The following is a 17,808-nucleotide window of genomic DNA, read 5'->3' as shown; positions in this document are numbered from 1 at the left end:
AATGCTTTAAAGTTGTAATCATTTTTTAAATAGAGTAAAATTAAGCAAATTCAGCTGTATTTTTAAACTAATATTAACATAGTACCTGTAATAAATCTGGCTTTTTCTCATTAACTTATGTTTATTATAAGACATCACTGTAAAGTTTTACCTATTGTGCTTTATCATCCTTTTGCAATTGTGTTTGGTTGAAACATTTGTTTACTCTCTGAACATGTATAAACAATATATCAGTACACTAGTATTTGTGTTGTTAATATCCCTGTTAAAGTAACCTTTTTGAAGCTTGGGTCAATACTGTGATACTGCATGAAAAAAGTGTTGCATGCAGAACTGTTGCAAACAATTTATTTGTGTTGAATTTAAACAAACAAATTAAGTTTAATTATGTTCAACTTAATTAGTTTGTTTAAATTCAACAAAAATAAATTGTTTACAACCATTTAACGAAAAAAATTGAGTAAATCCAAGGAATCATCTTTGAATAATGTTTTTCAGTGTACTGTGATGAAAGCTTCAGTAATGAATCGCAGCAAGAAAACTTTATACTGAAAGTATGAATCAGCTGAATTCTGAATTAATTTTCAGCCAAGTGCTTCAAAGTTCTAGCATAATATCAGCAGGGTTTTCTTTATCATTATCTTATCTGGTCCTGTGTGCTTGTGTTTCAGGGATCTTCGGACAGAAGTTAGAAGAGACAGTTCGATATGAGCGTCGTTATGGCAACAAGATGGCACCCATGCTGGTGGAGCAGTGTGTGGACTTCATCCGCAACTGGGGTTTACGTGAAGAAGGCTTGTTTCGTCTGCCAGGACAAGCCAACCTTGTCAAAGAGCTCCAGGACGCTTTCGACTGTGGAGAGAAGCCATCTTTTGACTGGTACTTGCTCTTAATGCACTATATTTACAGTGTCTGTTGTGACTTTTTTTAAGACAATCTTCCATATTATTTAGATTGATCCAGATTTACTCAACATAGGCTCATTTTAAAAAAAAACAAAGCCCTATATACATTTTTTGGAAATTGCTAATTATGTAGCCAGAAGAACGTATGGCAGCATTTCGCCTTTAAAACAAACGCTGGTTTGAAAGGGTTCAAGCCCGGCGAAGAACAATTCTAGAAATGAGGTAAAACATAAAACAAAATCCAAAAAAAATAAAATAAACAAGTAAACAACATGGTAAAAGTCAGACGAGGGCTTTTGTTTTTCTGGATTGCTTTTTAGAACTGTCGGTTGGGTTTAGGGAAGTGGGTGGGCAGGTCAATCAGTGATTTTGAAAACACTATTGGTTGGGTTTAGGGGAGGAGGATGGTGGGTCAGTCAATCAGTCAGTCATTCAGTCAGTCAACAGCAGTCTCTGGTGGATTTATTTGAGAACAGCAGGCGAGAATGGCTCTCACGAGAGAAAGATGAGATCTCAAAAAGCGTACAGAGCGGCCTCTGGTGGAACTGGTGGGGGGAAAAAATGAGCTCCTGGGACGTATTTGATGCTCTCCAGAAATATATATACTGGTACGTTTTCAGAATGAGCCTAGGTTGGATTTACTTTATTATTATCTCTCTGGTGAGTTTCTTTGTATCAAGAACATGCACTTTTTGAAAATGTAAATATAGACACGGATGATTTAAATAAGGATTTCATTGTAAACAGGTTGACTAAAATGGAATTAAAATGCATGTAATGAAGAATTTATGAATTTGTTTTTATATTTCTGAAGTTTTAACCATTGACTTTAAAGTGTTTGTTTATCCTACTGTGGAAGTCAGTGGTTACAGGTTTTTAGTCTTCTTCAAAATATCTTCTTTTGTGTTCAGCAGAAAAAAGGAATATATACAATGTTGATTTAAATGAGGTTTTCGTTGTAAACAGGTAGGCAGAAATGGAGCTAAAATGCATCCAATGAAGAATTTGGGATTTTTTGGTATTTTTCTGACAAAGACAGTTGACCAAATTGACCAAAACACAACTGGTGATTCGTCTATCTAAAATAGAAGAGTATGATGACTGCAATGCTGATCACAATGGTAATGTTTAAATTAAGAAAATGGCATTAAGAAATTTGGGGTTTTGTGTTTTATTAATGGTTAGGGTTGGAGTTAGGGTTAAGATTAGGGTTACCCCTAACCCTCCGGGGCCTGAGGTGTTTTGGGGGCCTGGGGAACTTTTGACATACCCTGAAATTTGGGTTTTTTCAGTTGCATTTAGGCCCCGTTTACACTAATGCGTTTTAGTTTGAAAACGCATAAGTTTTGCTACGGTTACGCCATCCGTCCACACTACGCCGGAGTTCTCGAGCGCCGAAAACGGAGCGTTTCGAAAACGCTGGAGAGGCCGTTTTCATTCTGAAACGCAGCTGCTCCGTCTCAGTGTGGATGATGGAAAACGGAGACATTTGAAAACGGAGGCGGGGCTGCAGACATTCGCCTCTCTGATTGGGGCTTTTCCTGAATATTAAGTAGCCTAACACGCACAGTTCAGTCCTGCATCTTCTCCGTGTAAGTTAAAACTTCGCAAGTTTGATCAAGGCTGCAGTCTCTTCTTCTCAGTTTGATATGGAAAACAGACTATACCGAGGACACGGGTAAATCTTCAAAGGGAACAGTGTACTTTATAACTTCATTCACATCACCCTGGCTACGTTGTTTTACTTTCTCAACAATAAAATGTAAACATGATATAAGGAACTGCCTATTTTCATTTTAATATTAACAACTAAACAGACAGCAAAAATGTTGAGGCGTCGTGCTGCAAATATGAGCGTCATCTTCACTGTGTGCATATTTATAACAAAACGGAGCCTACAACAACTGCCTCCTTTCAATTTCAGTGAAAATACGAAACACACCCTCTCTTTGCTGAATATCAGTTTTAATCGATAATGGCCATTATAAAAGTATAACATACAATAAGTTTATACATTATAGGAAATAAAGGCAAGCGATCAGTCAATATACAGAATGTACGTGCTTACATTAATCATTAACTTATCTTTGCGCTTAGCCAAAACGCGTTACCTGAGAACAAGTAATAGATTCCAATGTCCAATGAATATGTCGTTAAATAAAGACAACAAGATGAAAGAAATATTCCGTTTAATAAATATAGTGAGGTTAGATCCAGCGGGAGATGCTTGATGAGAAGTCCGACTAGCACAGCTCTCATCTGGGTAGATTGGCTACAGCGCTTGCCTGAGAGTGTGTGTGTGGTCACGTGATGTGCGTTTTCAGCGTTTTGGTGTGGACGGAGAGCAGTTCAGAAACGCTGGGTGAAACGCGAGTGTGGACGCGGATCGTTTTCATTCTAAAACGCCGTTTTAAAACTAAAACGCACTAGTGTAAACGGGGCCTTAAACGTGTAAGTGGCTAAAGTGTGATACCATAGAAAACAGCACAAACTAGGCTACAATTAGTCATGTTATGTCATTTAAATACATGTTTGTGTTTTTGAGAAAGAAACATGTATGTGTGGTAAGTAAAAAACACTGAAATAGTCACTGAAATAACTCCATGAACCGCATACTGTATACATACTGTACATTAGCTTACCACAGAAATGCCAACTGACCCAGCCGAGGCACGAACCAGCAACCTTCTTGCTGTGAGGCGACAGTGCTACCCACTGCATCACCATAAATATATACATAGATATTGTGTAGAAGTATGTATTATTTTACATAAGGCTGTCATTAACTTTTAGTTTGTCAAAAAACTACCAAGAAGCAATGCATTTTCAGAATAATAATAATAATAATAATAATAAAAATAAATATTTTTAAGCAGCAAATCAGCATAATAAAAGGATTGTGTGATGTGCTGAAACTACAGCATTGACTTTAAAAATGTAAATAACATTTAATTTATTATCTGCTGAGGATATTTTAATAAAATCTACCACCAGTTTTTTGACCAGGGGTGTATTTTGAACTTGAATGTCGTTGCTTTGGAGGAACAAGTCTGCAACACTTTCCTCTCTATCAGATCGTAGCATTTAATGAACTGAACTGAGTCCTCATTAAATGCATGTTTACTCTGGCTCCAGTGATAAATCAAAGTGAAAAGATGCAGCTGACAGCTCTGTTTACAGTCTATGAAGCTTGTTCTACATACATCCGCTTTATTAGGAAACCCGTACGCTTTCCATCTTTTGGCTTTTTGCTTGATCAAACTGACTTGCTTTCGTCTCTGATGCCTGTCATTACAATAAAGCAGAGTATAAATATGGAATGTTCATTCAGATGTGAGCAGTTTTTAACAACTCCACTTTGTCTTTTTCTCCCTCTATACGACATTTTCCCAGCATATACAGTTGAAGTCAGAATTGTTAGCCCCCCTGATTTAGCCCCCCTGTTTATTTTTCCCCAATTTCTGTTTAACGGAGAGATTTTTTCAACACATTTCTAAACATAATAGTTTTAATAACTAATTTCTAATACCTAATTATCTTTACCATGATGACTAAATAATATTTGACAAGATATTTTTCAAGACCCTTCTATATAGCTTAAAGTGACATTTAAAGGCTTAACTAGGTTAATTAGGTTAACCAGGCAGGTTAGGGTAATTAGGCAAGTTATTGTATAATGATGGTTTGTTCTGTAGACTATCGAAAAAAAAAATATAGCTTAAAGGAGATAATAATTATTAAAAAAATTCAAAACTGCTTTTATTCTAGCCAAAACAAAACAAATAAAACTTTCTCCAGAAGAAAAAATATCATCAGATATACTGTGAAAATTTCCTTGCTCTGTTTATTTTCCCAAAACATCATTTGGGAAATAAAAAAAATCAAAAATCAAAAAATCAAAGGGGGGCTCATAATTCTGACTTCAGTCAGATTTCTTTTAGAGGTTTTCTCCTATTTTTTTTCTACCTACAGTATTTATCATTTAGGTGATGTTTTTCTACTGTCAGACTGAAAGTTTGTAGTATTTGAAGTATTTTGTCCAGTTTAAAGGGATAATTTATCCAAAAATAAAAAGTTTGTCATTTAATAACACTCAAAATAGTTCACATCTTTATGAGTTTCTTTCTCTTGTTAAACATAAAAAAAAGATATTTCGAAAAATGTTTTAAACAGGGCTGTGTAATATGTCAAAAATCTCATATCACACACACACACACACACACACACACACACACACACACACACACTTTTTGGATATGCGCATAAAAAAGACTTAATGGAAATGCCAAAATGTGCAGAATAAAAATGTGCATAAAAAACGTTTGTGCGTAACTGAGTAGAGATCACTTTTTTATAGATAAGAAAAAAAGTGCATAAACTACAATGGAAACACATTTACTGAACAAATTCCAGTGTGCACATTAAAAAAAGTCATGTGATTTTGTTATAAGAGATCATGTGATGATAAAAATGTGTGTGAATGGACAAACCAGCACACTGTAGAACATCTGAAATGTTGTTTTGGTCATTCTAAAATGCCTTAACCATTTCAGTATTAGTGTTATTATATTATTAATTACCTCCAGAACTGTCAAGAGCATCTGTGCACCGCGTCTCACGGCTTAAAACGCCACTATTGCATGTCGGCATCATCTCCTGAGGAGCAAGCCATTTATTAAAGGGCCATGAAACCCCCTCGTTTCAGCAGTGTGTTTTCACACCTCTACTTTGGAAAAAGTCAGAAAAGTGGGCGTGTCCAGCTCTGTTTAGGGGGGAGTGTCGGAGGAAGAAAAGCGGCTTGGTATGGGAGTGTCTATTTGGGCGCGCTGAATTTCAGAGTCAAAACACACAACCAAAGCGGACAATGTGACTGTGTTTACATGGACATCTGTAGTCGAATTATTTGCCAAATTATTAAATGGTGGACTTTAACTGCAGTTTGGCTCTTTCATTCAGGGAATTCATTAATGTCCCTCCCGACAAACGTGATATTTGATTCAAGGCGCTGCTCTAAGCGTGTATTTTTCATGAAATGTTTGATACCGCACGGCGAATGAGAGAAAAAAAAACTCAGCATTTCCCGGAAACTTAGATGCACACGGCAGGTAGCGTCAGAAAGCCGCGTGTGTTTTTCCGGTCACAAAATCCAACACGAGGTTATTGTTTGGTTGTAACTGTTAGTGCTAACTATTGCACTCGGTTCAATAGTTTGTTTGATACGAACTGAATAAACAAAGAGCACTGGTCGCTCACTTACCAAATCTGTAGAGACAGGACAATCACCAGCAACTAGAGCCGCGTCTTTATTTAGAGGAGACTACAAACTGGATCTCAGCGTTTGCAGATGAGAACAGCTCTCAGGTAAACAATAATCCTCCTTAGACACGTAAGTTTTTGTTGTCGCGCGTCGCGTACACTGTTAATCCACGCGTGAGTCTGCCCTCTCACAGAGAGAAAATGAAAACGAAACTTAACTGCAGCAAACTATAAAAGCAACACTTCACGCTTGTTTTGCCAACACAACGTGGCGTCTTTGCCGTCTACACTGTGACAGTAATGAATATTAATGAAGTTGCACAATAGAGCGCGCTGATTGGTTTGAACCAAGCCTTACTCATGCATTAATGCAACACACTGTAAGACGTAATAAGACTCACTCTGGCACAGACGCCCAGTCTGCACGCTGGAATACACGCTATTATGTCATGACCGTGACGCAGCTTCAAAAATTCGTTTCAAACAGGAAGAACGAATTTGCTTGAAATAACGCAAAAACAACCAATTTACACTTTTAAGTGAAATATAGGTGTCCTAATAGTGTTTTTAGCAGTGTGGGACACATATACGACTGTCAACAGCTCAAAAAATGTGTTTTGGTGTTTCGTGACCCTTTAAATAACTAAAAGATTCACGCAGCTTCTTCTACCACAGCAAATTCTGTTTTTACTGTGGATATTTGGTGCCAGTTAATCAGGAAGTGACAATTTTGTTCTCTTTGACTCGTTTAATAGAAACGCTGCTTTATACACACGTCTTTTATGTGATATTTCAGTTTTGCACATAACGTTAATTCGCATTTTTGGATGAAAACATAGCTATTGACTCTGTGTGGCTGAACCTCACTTTCATTCAAGGCAAACTGATGATATGGAAATGTGATTTTAAAGTACTTTGTAAAAATATACTGACATGATTGACTTGTTTTGCTACTATTGATTACTTATGTGTCAGAAAAATACTACACTAATTTCAGTTGATTTAATGCATTGGCTCCATCAAGCCTTTTAAAAAACGTCACCTGCATTTTTAGCCAATCATCATTAGTTATGTGGTTGTCCCTCCTCTGCAAACACAAGCACCAATCATTATCAGTTATGTGCCCCACTCACACACTCACAAGAGCAGGCTGACAGAGACAGATGGAAAGCGCTTCAGTGAGCTCAGTTGCAAATTTTATATCAATTATATAATGCTGCATTTTATTGTCAACGCTAACGCCATCGTAACGGGAAACAGTCATTTATTTGATTACTTGTTACTAAAAAAAGTTATTTTGTTAGTAAAGCAGTTTATTTGTAACGCCATTATTTCCAACACTGGAAAGACTGTATTTTTGACTATTAAAGGCTCAACTATGTACTCATTCGTTCATTTATTCATTCATTTTCATTCGGCTTAGTTTCTTTATTAATCAGGGGTCGCAATAGCAAACTGAACCGCCAACTTATTCAGCATATGTTTTACACAGCGGATGCCCTATCAGCTGCAAACCATTCCTAGGAAAATGTACTCATTCATATTTGTAGTGAAGTCCCACTACATTCAAGATTTTTAGCTGGCTGAGGCGGCCAAATATGGATCTGATTTCGGTTAGAAAATCAAGAGTGGAGAAGAGATTCTTTCTGATGAGCATTTATTTCTGTCCTGAATATGCAGCTGAGGTATGCACTGGAGATATTGCAAAGAATGTGTGGGTATGTGTGAAAATGTCCGTGCGGGAAACAATTACTAATTTAGGTTCCTAGGACAGGCTTTCTGACACAGCCGCCCCCAATTATCTGTCAGGATAATTGTACATTTTAAGAAAGTTTGTCTGCCGTGTCAGGAACATTATCCTCTAGGTGCGGAAGGGGAATTAATCGCACAACTGGACGAGTGTAAGTTTTTTCCTTAACTTTAACTCTAACGGTACGAATTTTACCGTCAGCTCCAGGTAACGTTTCAGACACTGTTCCTACAGGCCATAAAGCACGTGGGAGTTGTGGATCAACAATAAGAACTACTTGGCCCACGGTAAGTTCCTTGCCGTCCTTCCTCCACTTCTGGCGATGCTGTAAACTTGGGAGATGATGGCGGATGAAGGCAGTCCAGAAATTATCAGCCAACACCTGGCTATGTCTCCATCTGCGTCTGCCGAGCAAGTTGTTGGAGTCATACAGAACCTGAGGAAGTGAGGCATCACGTCGGCCCATAAGGAGCAGGTTGGGAGTCACTGGGTCCAAGTCTGCGATGTCAGAGGATATGTAACCAAGTGGCTTGGAATTCAGAATGCCTTCCACCTCCACTAACAGGGTTTGCAATACTGCCTCTGGCACTGACTGCTCTCGCAGGATGACACGTAAAGCAGACTTCACCGATTTGACCTCACGCTCCCAGGTTCCCCCGAAATGAGGAGCACTTGGTGGGTTAAAGCGAAATCGAATCCTTTGCTCCGCAAGCTGCTCCTGAAGCTTTGGTGCCATGGCATTGAAGGTCTCTCGTAATTCTCGATCCCCTCCAACGAAGTTAGTGCCATTGTCACATAGCAATTCCATGGGCTTGCCTCGTCTTGCGATGAAGCGACGCAGAGAAAGCAGAAATGCATCAGTGTCTAGTTGTTCCAGTAGATCTAGATGCATGCACCTGGTTGTCATACATTTATAGAGGACTCCCCACCTCTTCTCTTGGCGACGACCAACTTTAACCGTGAAGGGGCCAAAGCAATCTACCCCTGTAGAGTAGAACGGGGGTTTGTAAAGTTGCAGTCTGCTGTATGGAAGATCAGCCATTTGGGGTGTCTGAGGTTTAGCACGCCAGAACTGACAGTCTCTACATGTGTGCTGATGTTTCCGAATTGCTTCTCTGCCTCTCAATACCCAATACTGGCGGCGCAGTTCAGCTAGGACCCGTTCGGAGCCTGGGTGAAGGAGTCGCTGATCTGTCTCCTTAATTAACAGCTTGGTGACAGGGTGGCCAGGATCCAACACAATTGGGTGGATAGAATCCAAGTCTAGGCTGTCAGTCCGACGTAATCTTCCACCTACTCGGATGAGACCTGTGGCTTCATCAAACTCAGGGGCAAGAGAGATCAAACGACTGTCAGAAGGTAGAGATTGGGCAGTCTTCAGAGCCTTGACCTCGTATGGGAACGAGTGACTTTGAGCCTGTGCCAGGAGGAGTTTCTCAGCTTCAATATAGTCAGCTGCGTCACTAGAGAAGTTATTATCAGCAGTAGCCGCCCCGTGCAGGGACCTAACAGTGGCCTGGACAAGTTCTTGCCATGTAGTGAACTGAGTTGGGTCTGGGAGTGAAGGGTTATTCACTGAAATAGTACCAACGAAGGAAGCTTTCTTTAACTCACTGAGTTCTGGTTCTACCGCTAGCTTGGGAATGGATGGCCATTGGTCAACGGATTTAAGGAGAAAGGATGGTCCTGAATTCCATTGGTGAGGGCCTGTTAGCTCCGCTAAAGTTAGACCCCTTGTGATATGGTCAGCCGGGTTGTTGGCCGAATCAACATACCTCCATTCAGCTGTCTCAGTGAGAGTCTGTATTTCAGCTACACGTCCTCCAACAAACACCTTGTAGCGGCAAGACTCTGCGGTCAACCAGTACAGCACAGTTGTTGAGTCAGACCAGAGAGTGACTGAATCGATGGGAAGAGTTAACTCATTTTGTATTACTTGGGCTAACTGGGCGCCGGTCAGTGCTGCACTTAGCTCCAAACGAGGCATGGATAGGCATTTTCTGGGGGCCACTCTCGAGCGAGCCAAGACAAAGGTGACGGCAACATGTCCTTGATCATCAGAAGTACGTAAATAAGCCACTGACCCATACGCTCTTTCAGATGCGTCACAAAAGATGTGTAGCTCTCGAGTGACAGGAGGATTATCAGGCCAGACTGGTGTGTATAGTCGAGGGAACTGCAACTGAAGGAGTGTTGGAATTTCTCCTACCCAGGTTAACCACTTATTCCTCAGCTGTGCAGGCTCAATCAGATCATCCCAGCCCAAGTTTTGCTTCCAAAGGTCCTGAATGAGGACTTTAGCCCTTGTAGTGAACGGGATAATAAATCCTAAAGGATCATACTGACTGGCCAATGTCTTGTACATGTTCCTCATAGTAGGCTCCAATGGCTCTGCAGAACGTAAATTGTAACCCAGAGAGTCATTGAGACAATTCCACCGTAGGCCAAGAGTGGGTTCTTGCAGGTCTGTACCACCTTTGGTTAACCATCGTTCACTGTTGGTAGACAGGGCCTCCACGGGAAGATGCTGGATCACAGATGGTACATTACAGGCCCACTGTCTTAAATCAAAGCCTCCCTCAGCCAGCAACTGACGCAGTCCATCCACAACGTCCCTAGCTTCATTGGCTGTTGGTGTGCTGTAAAGACAGTTATCAACATAAAAGGAGTTCTCCACTATGTTAACCAACTTAGGCATGTCACCTTTGTGTCCTTGTGCATGGTGTTGGAGGGCAAAGATGGCGCAACATGGACTACAGGTAGTCCCGAAGGGAAGCACCTGCCATTCGTATATATCGGGCTCTCTATCCCTGCACATGTCCCTCCATAGGAAACGAAGCACCTGTTTGTCTTTGGGCAGCAGACGTACCTGGTGGAACATGCCTTTTATGTCCCCGCTTACAGCAACAGCGTGCTGCCGGAATCTCAGGAGGACTCCCAATAACGATGGCCCCAAAGTTGGTCCAGGCAGTAGCTGACTGTTCAATGACTGTCCTTGATGTTGAAAGGAACAGTTAAAGACAATCCGGTCTTTGTTGTTGTGATGTACAACATGATGCGGAATATACCAAGACTCGTTACTCTTGTTGGCTTCCTCCGCAGTTATCTTGGCAACATATCCAGCTGCCTCCAACTTCTGGATCTCAGTGCAGTATGCTTTAGCCCTCTCCGGATCCCGTGACAGCCGGCGCTCTGTGCTGCGTAAACTGGGTAGAACTGCATCCTTTTCTGCATGGAGCAAACTCACAGGTGTCCGTCTCAGCAGGGGTGTAGCGTAGCGTTGAACACCATTCACATTTACTCTGATGGTAGAATCCTGAAGCATGTTGTAAGCTTCCTTATCTTGCTTAGACCTGGTGATTATTTTCTCATTGTATGGAAGGGTGTCAACTTGCCAAAGTCTTTCTACATGATGGATAAGTTCATCACGGGCTGGAGCTGTCATGATGTTAAGACATTGCTGCTTTCCTCGTGAGGACTGCATAGGACTCATCGGGCCTTGGAGACACCATCCGAGTTGCGTGCAGACCGCAATGGGCCCCCCTACTGGGCCTTCGCAGACAGGCTGGATGGGTGTCAGGAGGTGAGGATTGTCAGATCCAATAAGGAGCAGTGGCTTTACCCTGTCCACGGGAGGCAGTGGCAGATCCTTCAAGTGTCGATGGGCATTCTGGAGAGCAGTAACTGGGTAGTTGTGCTCTGCCAGGCACAAACCGGTTGCAGTGAATGCGTTGCATATAGCAAACTTTACCATGGGCTTTGTGACAGAGGACACCTCAAAGGAGATTGACCGCCCTTCCAGCTCTGTGTGGCACTGTTGAATTGTCTGTAGGGGAAGCAATTCAGTGGTCCCGGTTAACTTGAGCTGCTGTACTGCTGGCTGTAATACTATTGTCCTCTCTGACCCGTCGTCAAGGACTGCATGAGTTTCCATAGTGCGGTGGCCATGGTGGAGAAGGACCTTAACTACTTTCAACATAACTTTTGGTGAACGGTTAGGTCTGTCGAGGTAAACCCTGGTAGACGGCATGCTCACCATAAGTACAGCCTTGGACGTGTCATTAATAGTGTTATGTAGAACTGTGAGGTGAAGTTCTTTGCAGACCTTACATGGGCGCTTAAGGTTACAGGTCTCTACTGCATGTGTCCTGCCACATCTCCAGCAACGGTTTCCCTCTTTAATCCAAGTGACAATTTGATCCGAGGTCAACTTCTTGAACTGGTCACAAGAGTTGAGGTAATGGTCCCTGTTGTCACAATGGGGGCAGTATGGTTTCAGCTTTGTATTGGGTTTCTGGGCGGCAAATCCAGGGGGAGGTGTGCCCCTCTCATTGGCCAAGAGTACTGGTGTTGCCCGCTCCTTCGGGCGAGTAGACACTGTGACCCTACCATGAGGCTTGGATAGTTCACTCTGGAACAAAGTTGCGGCTCGATTGGAGATGCGTTTTGCTTGAGATTTGATCTCTAACCAGGTGGCTAGATCGGGAAGTGTGTAGGTCCTATCGGTACCTGTTTGAAGAATCCCCCTGCTCAGGCAGTATTCAACAAAACCATCACGATAGGCAGATGGCAGTTTACTTAACAGGCGATCGACATGAGAGCCACACATGAGCTCGTAACCATTCTGGCCCTCAAGTGTCCTTAGCATGCCCACCAACGACTGAACAGATAAGGCAAAGTTATCAAAAGCATTCGCATCACCCATTCTGATTGGTGGAGAGTTCATCATTACACCCAGCTCTGACTGGACAAGCTGTCGCGGCTGGCCATACTTGTCTTGAAGAGCCTGTAGTGCAGCTGAATAAGGACGAGGATGATACATGTAGGCTTTGGCCAGCTGCTGCGCACTGGGAGGCTTTAAGTGGCTTAATAAGACATGGTACTTGTATTGCTCACTGAGATGGTTGTGATTAGTCAACAAATTGTCCAACGCTAATTTTAACAGGGCAAAGTCACTCTCGTTACCGCTTTCAAACACTGGTAACTTAGGCTGTGGGATGCCGTAGGCCGATGCAAACAGTAGCTCTGTACCCATATGTGCAGGGTGACTGTTGTGCATGAATGGTGGTGGCTGCACATAGCTAAGGCTGGTAGGTTGCAAAACTAGTGGCGGGTGGCTGGTGATTGGAGGCTGTAACAGACGTGCATGTGCTGTCACTGGAGGTATTACAGTTTGTGGTGCAGTATATGACGTAGGCAGCTGCGGGGTGGCTGTGATAGGCGGTGGTGGCATAGACTGCATGCTTGTATGTAAGGGAAGTGCTGAAGTGGACATGACTGGAGCTCTCAAATGTGGTTGGGATATCACATTTGTTGCAGATAACACAGTTCGAACTGGCATAGTTATAGGGCCAGTCTGAGATACCTTAGAGACCGGCGATGAGCCTCCTTGTGGCACTGCAGTAAATGGTGCACCTTTAGACTCAGCCGTCAATTGCAGAGGTCTAAATGATGGCTGAGACACCCAGGAGTCATCAGAAATACCCTGCTCTGCATGACAAGTCTGTATTGTTGACGTCACAGCGGGTGACTGAGTAGCGGGCTGCTGGAAAGAGGATGAGAGATGAGATGAACTTATGGCTTGATCGACACATACAGGCTGAGATAGAGACAAATGGTTGCCGGGTGAGCTTGTATGGATAGGAGTGGTCGAACCAGAGTCTTTAACAAGCATAGAGGACACAAGCTTAGCTACCTCAAGCTCAGTTTCTGCTTGTTGCAGCTTACGCTGTCTTTCTAGCTGCTTTGATAAGGTTTCTTTTGCTCTGAGAGCTTCCTCTTGAACTTGCTGGGCTTCTTTAGCTTGTGCCTGTAGCCGCTGGTATTCTACATCAGCCAATGAGTCCTCTGCAACCTGCTGACGAAGACTGTCTAACTGCCTTTGTTTAATCTTCTCCTCCAATATAGCAGTCTGAACGCTGGAGAGCTCAGGTGGAAGATAAACGCCTGTGGAGGTGACAGATCGCCTACTTGTCCTGGAGTGAGAGCTTACACCGCTATGAGACGTTTTCCTCGAGCTGCTTCTTGACTTACTGGGACAGTGGGAAGAAGCTTTGGGAGGAGGGTCCTCAGTGGGTCGATAGCCAACCTCATAATCGTCCAGGTGAGAAGGGAGATTAGTATTACGGCGTGGTCTTTCCATTGTCTCTGATGCGTCATCATTTGCTGGATCCATATTGGTGTATTATTGCTCTCATCCGGCTCGAAGGACCATAAAATGTAGTGAAGTCCCACTACATTCAAGATTTTTAGCTGGCTGAGGCGGCCAAATATGGATCTGATTTCGGTTAGAAAATCAAGAGTGGAGAAGAGATTCTTTCTGATGAGCATTTATTTCTGTCCTGAATATGCAGCTGAGGTATGCACTGGAGATATTGCAAAGAATGTGTGGGTATGTGTGAAAATGTCCGTGCGGGAAACAATTACTAATTTAGGTTCCTAGGACAGGCTTTCTGACAATATTAGATAATTTTCTGTATAAATGTATGTATAAATAACATAAATTTACAAATGTGTAATAATAAACTACACTTTTTAAAAGCTAAGTATTACTAGCCCAAAATAAACTATGGTGACATATTAATTTAAGGTGACATACAGTAGTTACATCGTTCCATGCACGCACTATAGTATTTACAATGAATTATGCATAATTACATGTAAGCAACTCTAAGCAACCCCCATTCTATCCCCAATTGCAGCCCATGCTAATTCTGAAAACCTATCTCAATATACATTTCAGGAGACCGTGAAATGCATCCCAGGAGCTAAGTTTTTTTTTTTTTTTTTTTTTTGCAGCTTTTGTTTTTTTCACGAATCTACGAGAGGCTGCTGTATACACTTTTTGAGATTTCAATTTTCTCTTGCGAGTTTCATTTGTGCCTGCTGTTCTCATATAAACCCACTAGAGGCCGCTGTTGACTGACTGTTTGACTGACTGACTGACCGATCGACTGACCCACCCTCCTCCTTCCCTAAACCCAACCAATTTTATTGATTGACCCGCCCACCCTCTTTCCTAAACCTAACCAACAAAAAGCAAAAGCAATCCAGAAAAAGAAAAATCCTCGTCTGATTTTTACCATGTTTTCAGATTTTACCACATTCTCACCCTGTTATTTACTTTTTTATTTAATTTTTTGGATTCTTTTTTTTTTTTGTCTTACCTGCTTTCTGGAACTGTTCTTCACCAGACTCGAACCCTATCATCATGTTTAACTCCTCTCTGAATCTCAAGTCCGCCGACGTACATGGCGAGCTAACAGGACAAATCTGGTTACAATGGGAAAGCCATCAGTTTGAAAGCGCAAAAAGGAATGGCGTCATGCCGCCCCTTGGCTTTCATTTAAAAATGAAATGCAGCCATACGTACTTCTGGCTACATAATTTGCGTCCTCCAGAAACGCATATAGGGCTACGTTTTCAGAATGAGCCTATGTTGCCCAATCATATAGTAAGTACATGTAATCAATGAATATTGCTCAGTAGTTAAATGAATACTTAAACTGTAACAAAGTAACAAAATATTGCAGATTTAATTGCAAAATGTTAAAAGCTTGCAGCTTTCTCATCATTCTGTTATTTATGTTTCTGCCTGAATCAATATTGATCATTTGAAAGACGACAAAGTATTACAGTAAAACGTGTATTTTGCATCTCCATAAACAATCCATTAAAAAAAAAAAACAATTCAGCATAGAGACTTTTTTTGTTTTGTCCAAACGATATATATCGTCATATTGCACAGCCCTAGTTGGAAATCTGCAACCATTGACTTTTTCTTAATAAGGAAGTCAATGGTTACAGCTTTTCAGCATACTTCAAAATATCTTCTTTTGTGTTCAACAGAAATTCACAAAGGTTTGGAATCACTTAAGGGAGAATAAATAGCGAGGTTTTTTATTTATAGCAGAGCTATGACTTTAAGCTAATCTTCCCCCATGACATAACCTTTAAAATATAGACATTACAATTTTTCTTAGAAGATTTCTCTGCACTTCCACAACACCAAACGCTTCAGATCCCACCAGCAGCTGTTTCCCGGTTTATTTACAGTCTGCGATTTTTAGCGGTGGCTGTCAGAGCGCCACTATCATGCTGTCAGACAGAAACGCGGCGGGGAAAGCGCACTGCATATTTAACACCGTTCATATTTAGATCTCACTGCTGTCTGAAGCAAAGGTGATAATTATTAAGGGTCACTGCACTGAAAATTCATTTGACGGTTACATTACACATGTGCCCGCTATTCCTGTGCAGCCCACCCAGGAAGTGTCAATAAATCCAGTTTGTTACAGTGTTGTCACAAGCACAGGTCCTCTATGGAGTTGTTTTGCTAGTACTTACTCTGATTTATTACCAGCTTCTTGGTACTCATCATTACATACACTGGGATACAGACCTTATACTGTAGCCCACAAAGAGTCTGGTATCAGCTTGTCTTTATTGATTGAAGAAGCCATATTATTGTAGTAATATGTTTCAATGACTAAAAACACATCTCTTCCGGGATCACCTGAACCCCTGTCAGCAAAACCACAATGTCCACTCATTGACACCAACCCAGGCTCATTCTGATTACCTATATACATTTCTGGAGAGTGCCAAATACATGCCTGGAGCTTCGCTTTTTTGCTGTTTTTGTTTTCGCTAATCCACCAGAGACCGCTATTCAGGCTATTCATTTTTGAGATCACAAATTTCTCTCACGAGTGCCGTCGCACCTGCTCTTCTCATGCAAATCCACTAGAGATCACTGTCAACTGACTGTCTGACTGACTGACTGACAGACCAACTGACTGACTGACCGACCGACCCACCCACCCACTTCCCCAAACCCAACCTTCAGTGTTTTTAAAGCAATCCAGAAAAAGAAAAGCCCTCGCCTTGTTTCTACCACGTTTTCAGATTTTACCACATTCTCACCCTGTTATTTACATGTTTATTTTATTTTTAGGCTTTTGTTTTTGTCTTGTGCTACTTTTGTGGCAAGCAGCCTTGTAATAAGCAGGATAATGCACATCTAGGTGGTTGTTTTCGCAAAATAAATTTCGCAAAACAGCTGCTGATAAGCCTTTCTGACTTTTATTATTCAAGAATAACTGCTTAGATGTACATTATCCCTTACTGTATGTATGTATTATTGAATATTGGCACATTTTTAGTTTTGACTAATTTAAGTCCAATTTTGGTGCATTGTATTTGATGTAGGGGTTTTGTAAACCACTGTGCTTGTTGGGACACCAGAATCAATAATTTAATCTTGTATAGTGTATCATAGTGGAAGTCACATCTGGGATGCAATGTCCAATCGATCTGCTTGATCATCTGCATTGTCAGCATCTGACTCTCTAATAATAGTACAGTATACAGTATGTAGAAAAGTCTAGAGCTGCAATAATGTAAAGTATATGAAAAATTAACGAATTAACAATCTTTCAGAACAGCATGTGTGTGAATGCTTCTAGATTTTTTTTTCATTAATCAACATGTATTGATTTTGTCTTCTCTTTTCATATTTGCCTGCAGTAACACAGACGTTCACACCGTGGCATCCTTGTTGAAGCTGTATCTGAGGGAGCTGCCAGAGCCCGTCATCCCGTTCTCCAAATATGAAGAGTTTCTGGCCTGCACCAAACTCCTCAGTAAAGACCAGGAAGCGGTGAGTTATTTCGTAACACATCTGATTCAGTATATGAAGGCATAGATACTTGAAGTTGCTGAGTCTTTTATTTAGGCATGTTCATGTACTGAAATTGAATTTTGAGTAGGGGTGGGGCTTTCTTTTGCCAATCATAGCAAACTAAACAGTAAGAGGGGCGAGGTTAAGAATATTTTGGCTGAAGCCGTCAAACTGACATCATCAGAGAAGGATTGCCACTCCAAATATAGAAGCAA

General features: G+C 41.4%; 1 protein-coding gene across 3 annotated transcripts in view; it reads left to right on the top strand.

The window, feature by feature from the left end:
* The window catches only part of arhgap24 (Rho GTPase activating protein 24), a 254,743-nt gene that overhangs the window by 227,772 nt on the left and 9,163 nt on the right, over positions 1-17,808 (top strand). For all 3 annotated transcript variants that reach the window (XM_087300886.1, XM_087300887.1, XM_087300888.1), the window contains 2 exons: positions 672-879; positions 17,440-17,572. In XM_087300886.1, the coding sequence (XP_087157012.1) occupies positions 672-879; positions 17,440-17,572 (341 nt within the window). The remainder of the gene's footprint in view (positions 1-671; positions 880-17,439; positions 17,573-17,808) is intronic.

This window comes from Danio rerio, chromosome 21 (assembly GCF_052040795.2).
Source record: "Danio rerio strain M-AB ecotype USA chromosome 21, GRCz13ab, whole genome shotgun sequence".
NCBI classification, from domain to species: Eukaryota; Metazoa; Chordata; class Actinopteri; order Cypriniformes; family Danionidae; genus Danio; species Danio rerio.
The sequence above is the reverse complement of the archived record's forward strand: the minus strand, read 5'-3'. Positions and strand labels throughout refer to the sequence as shown.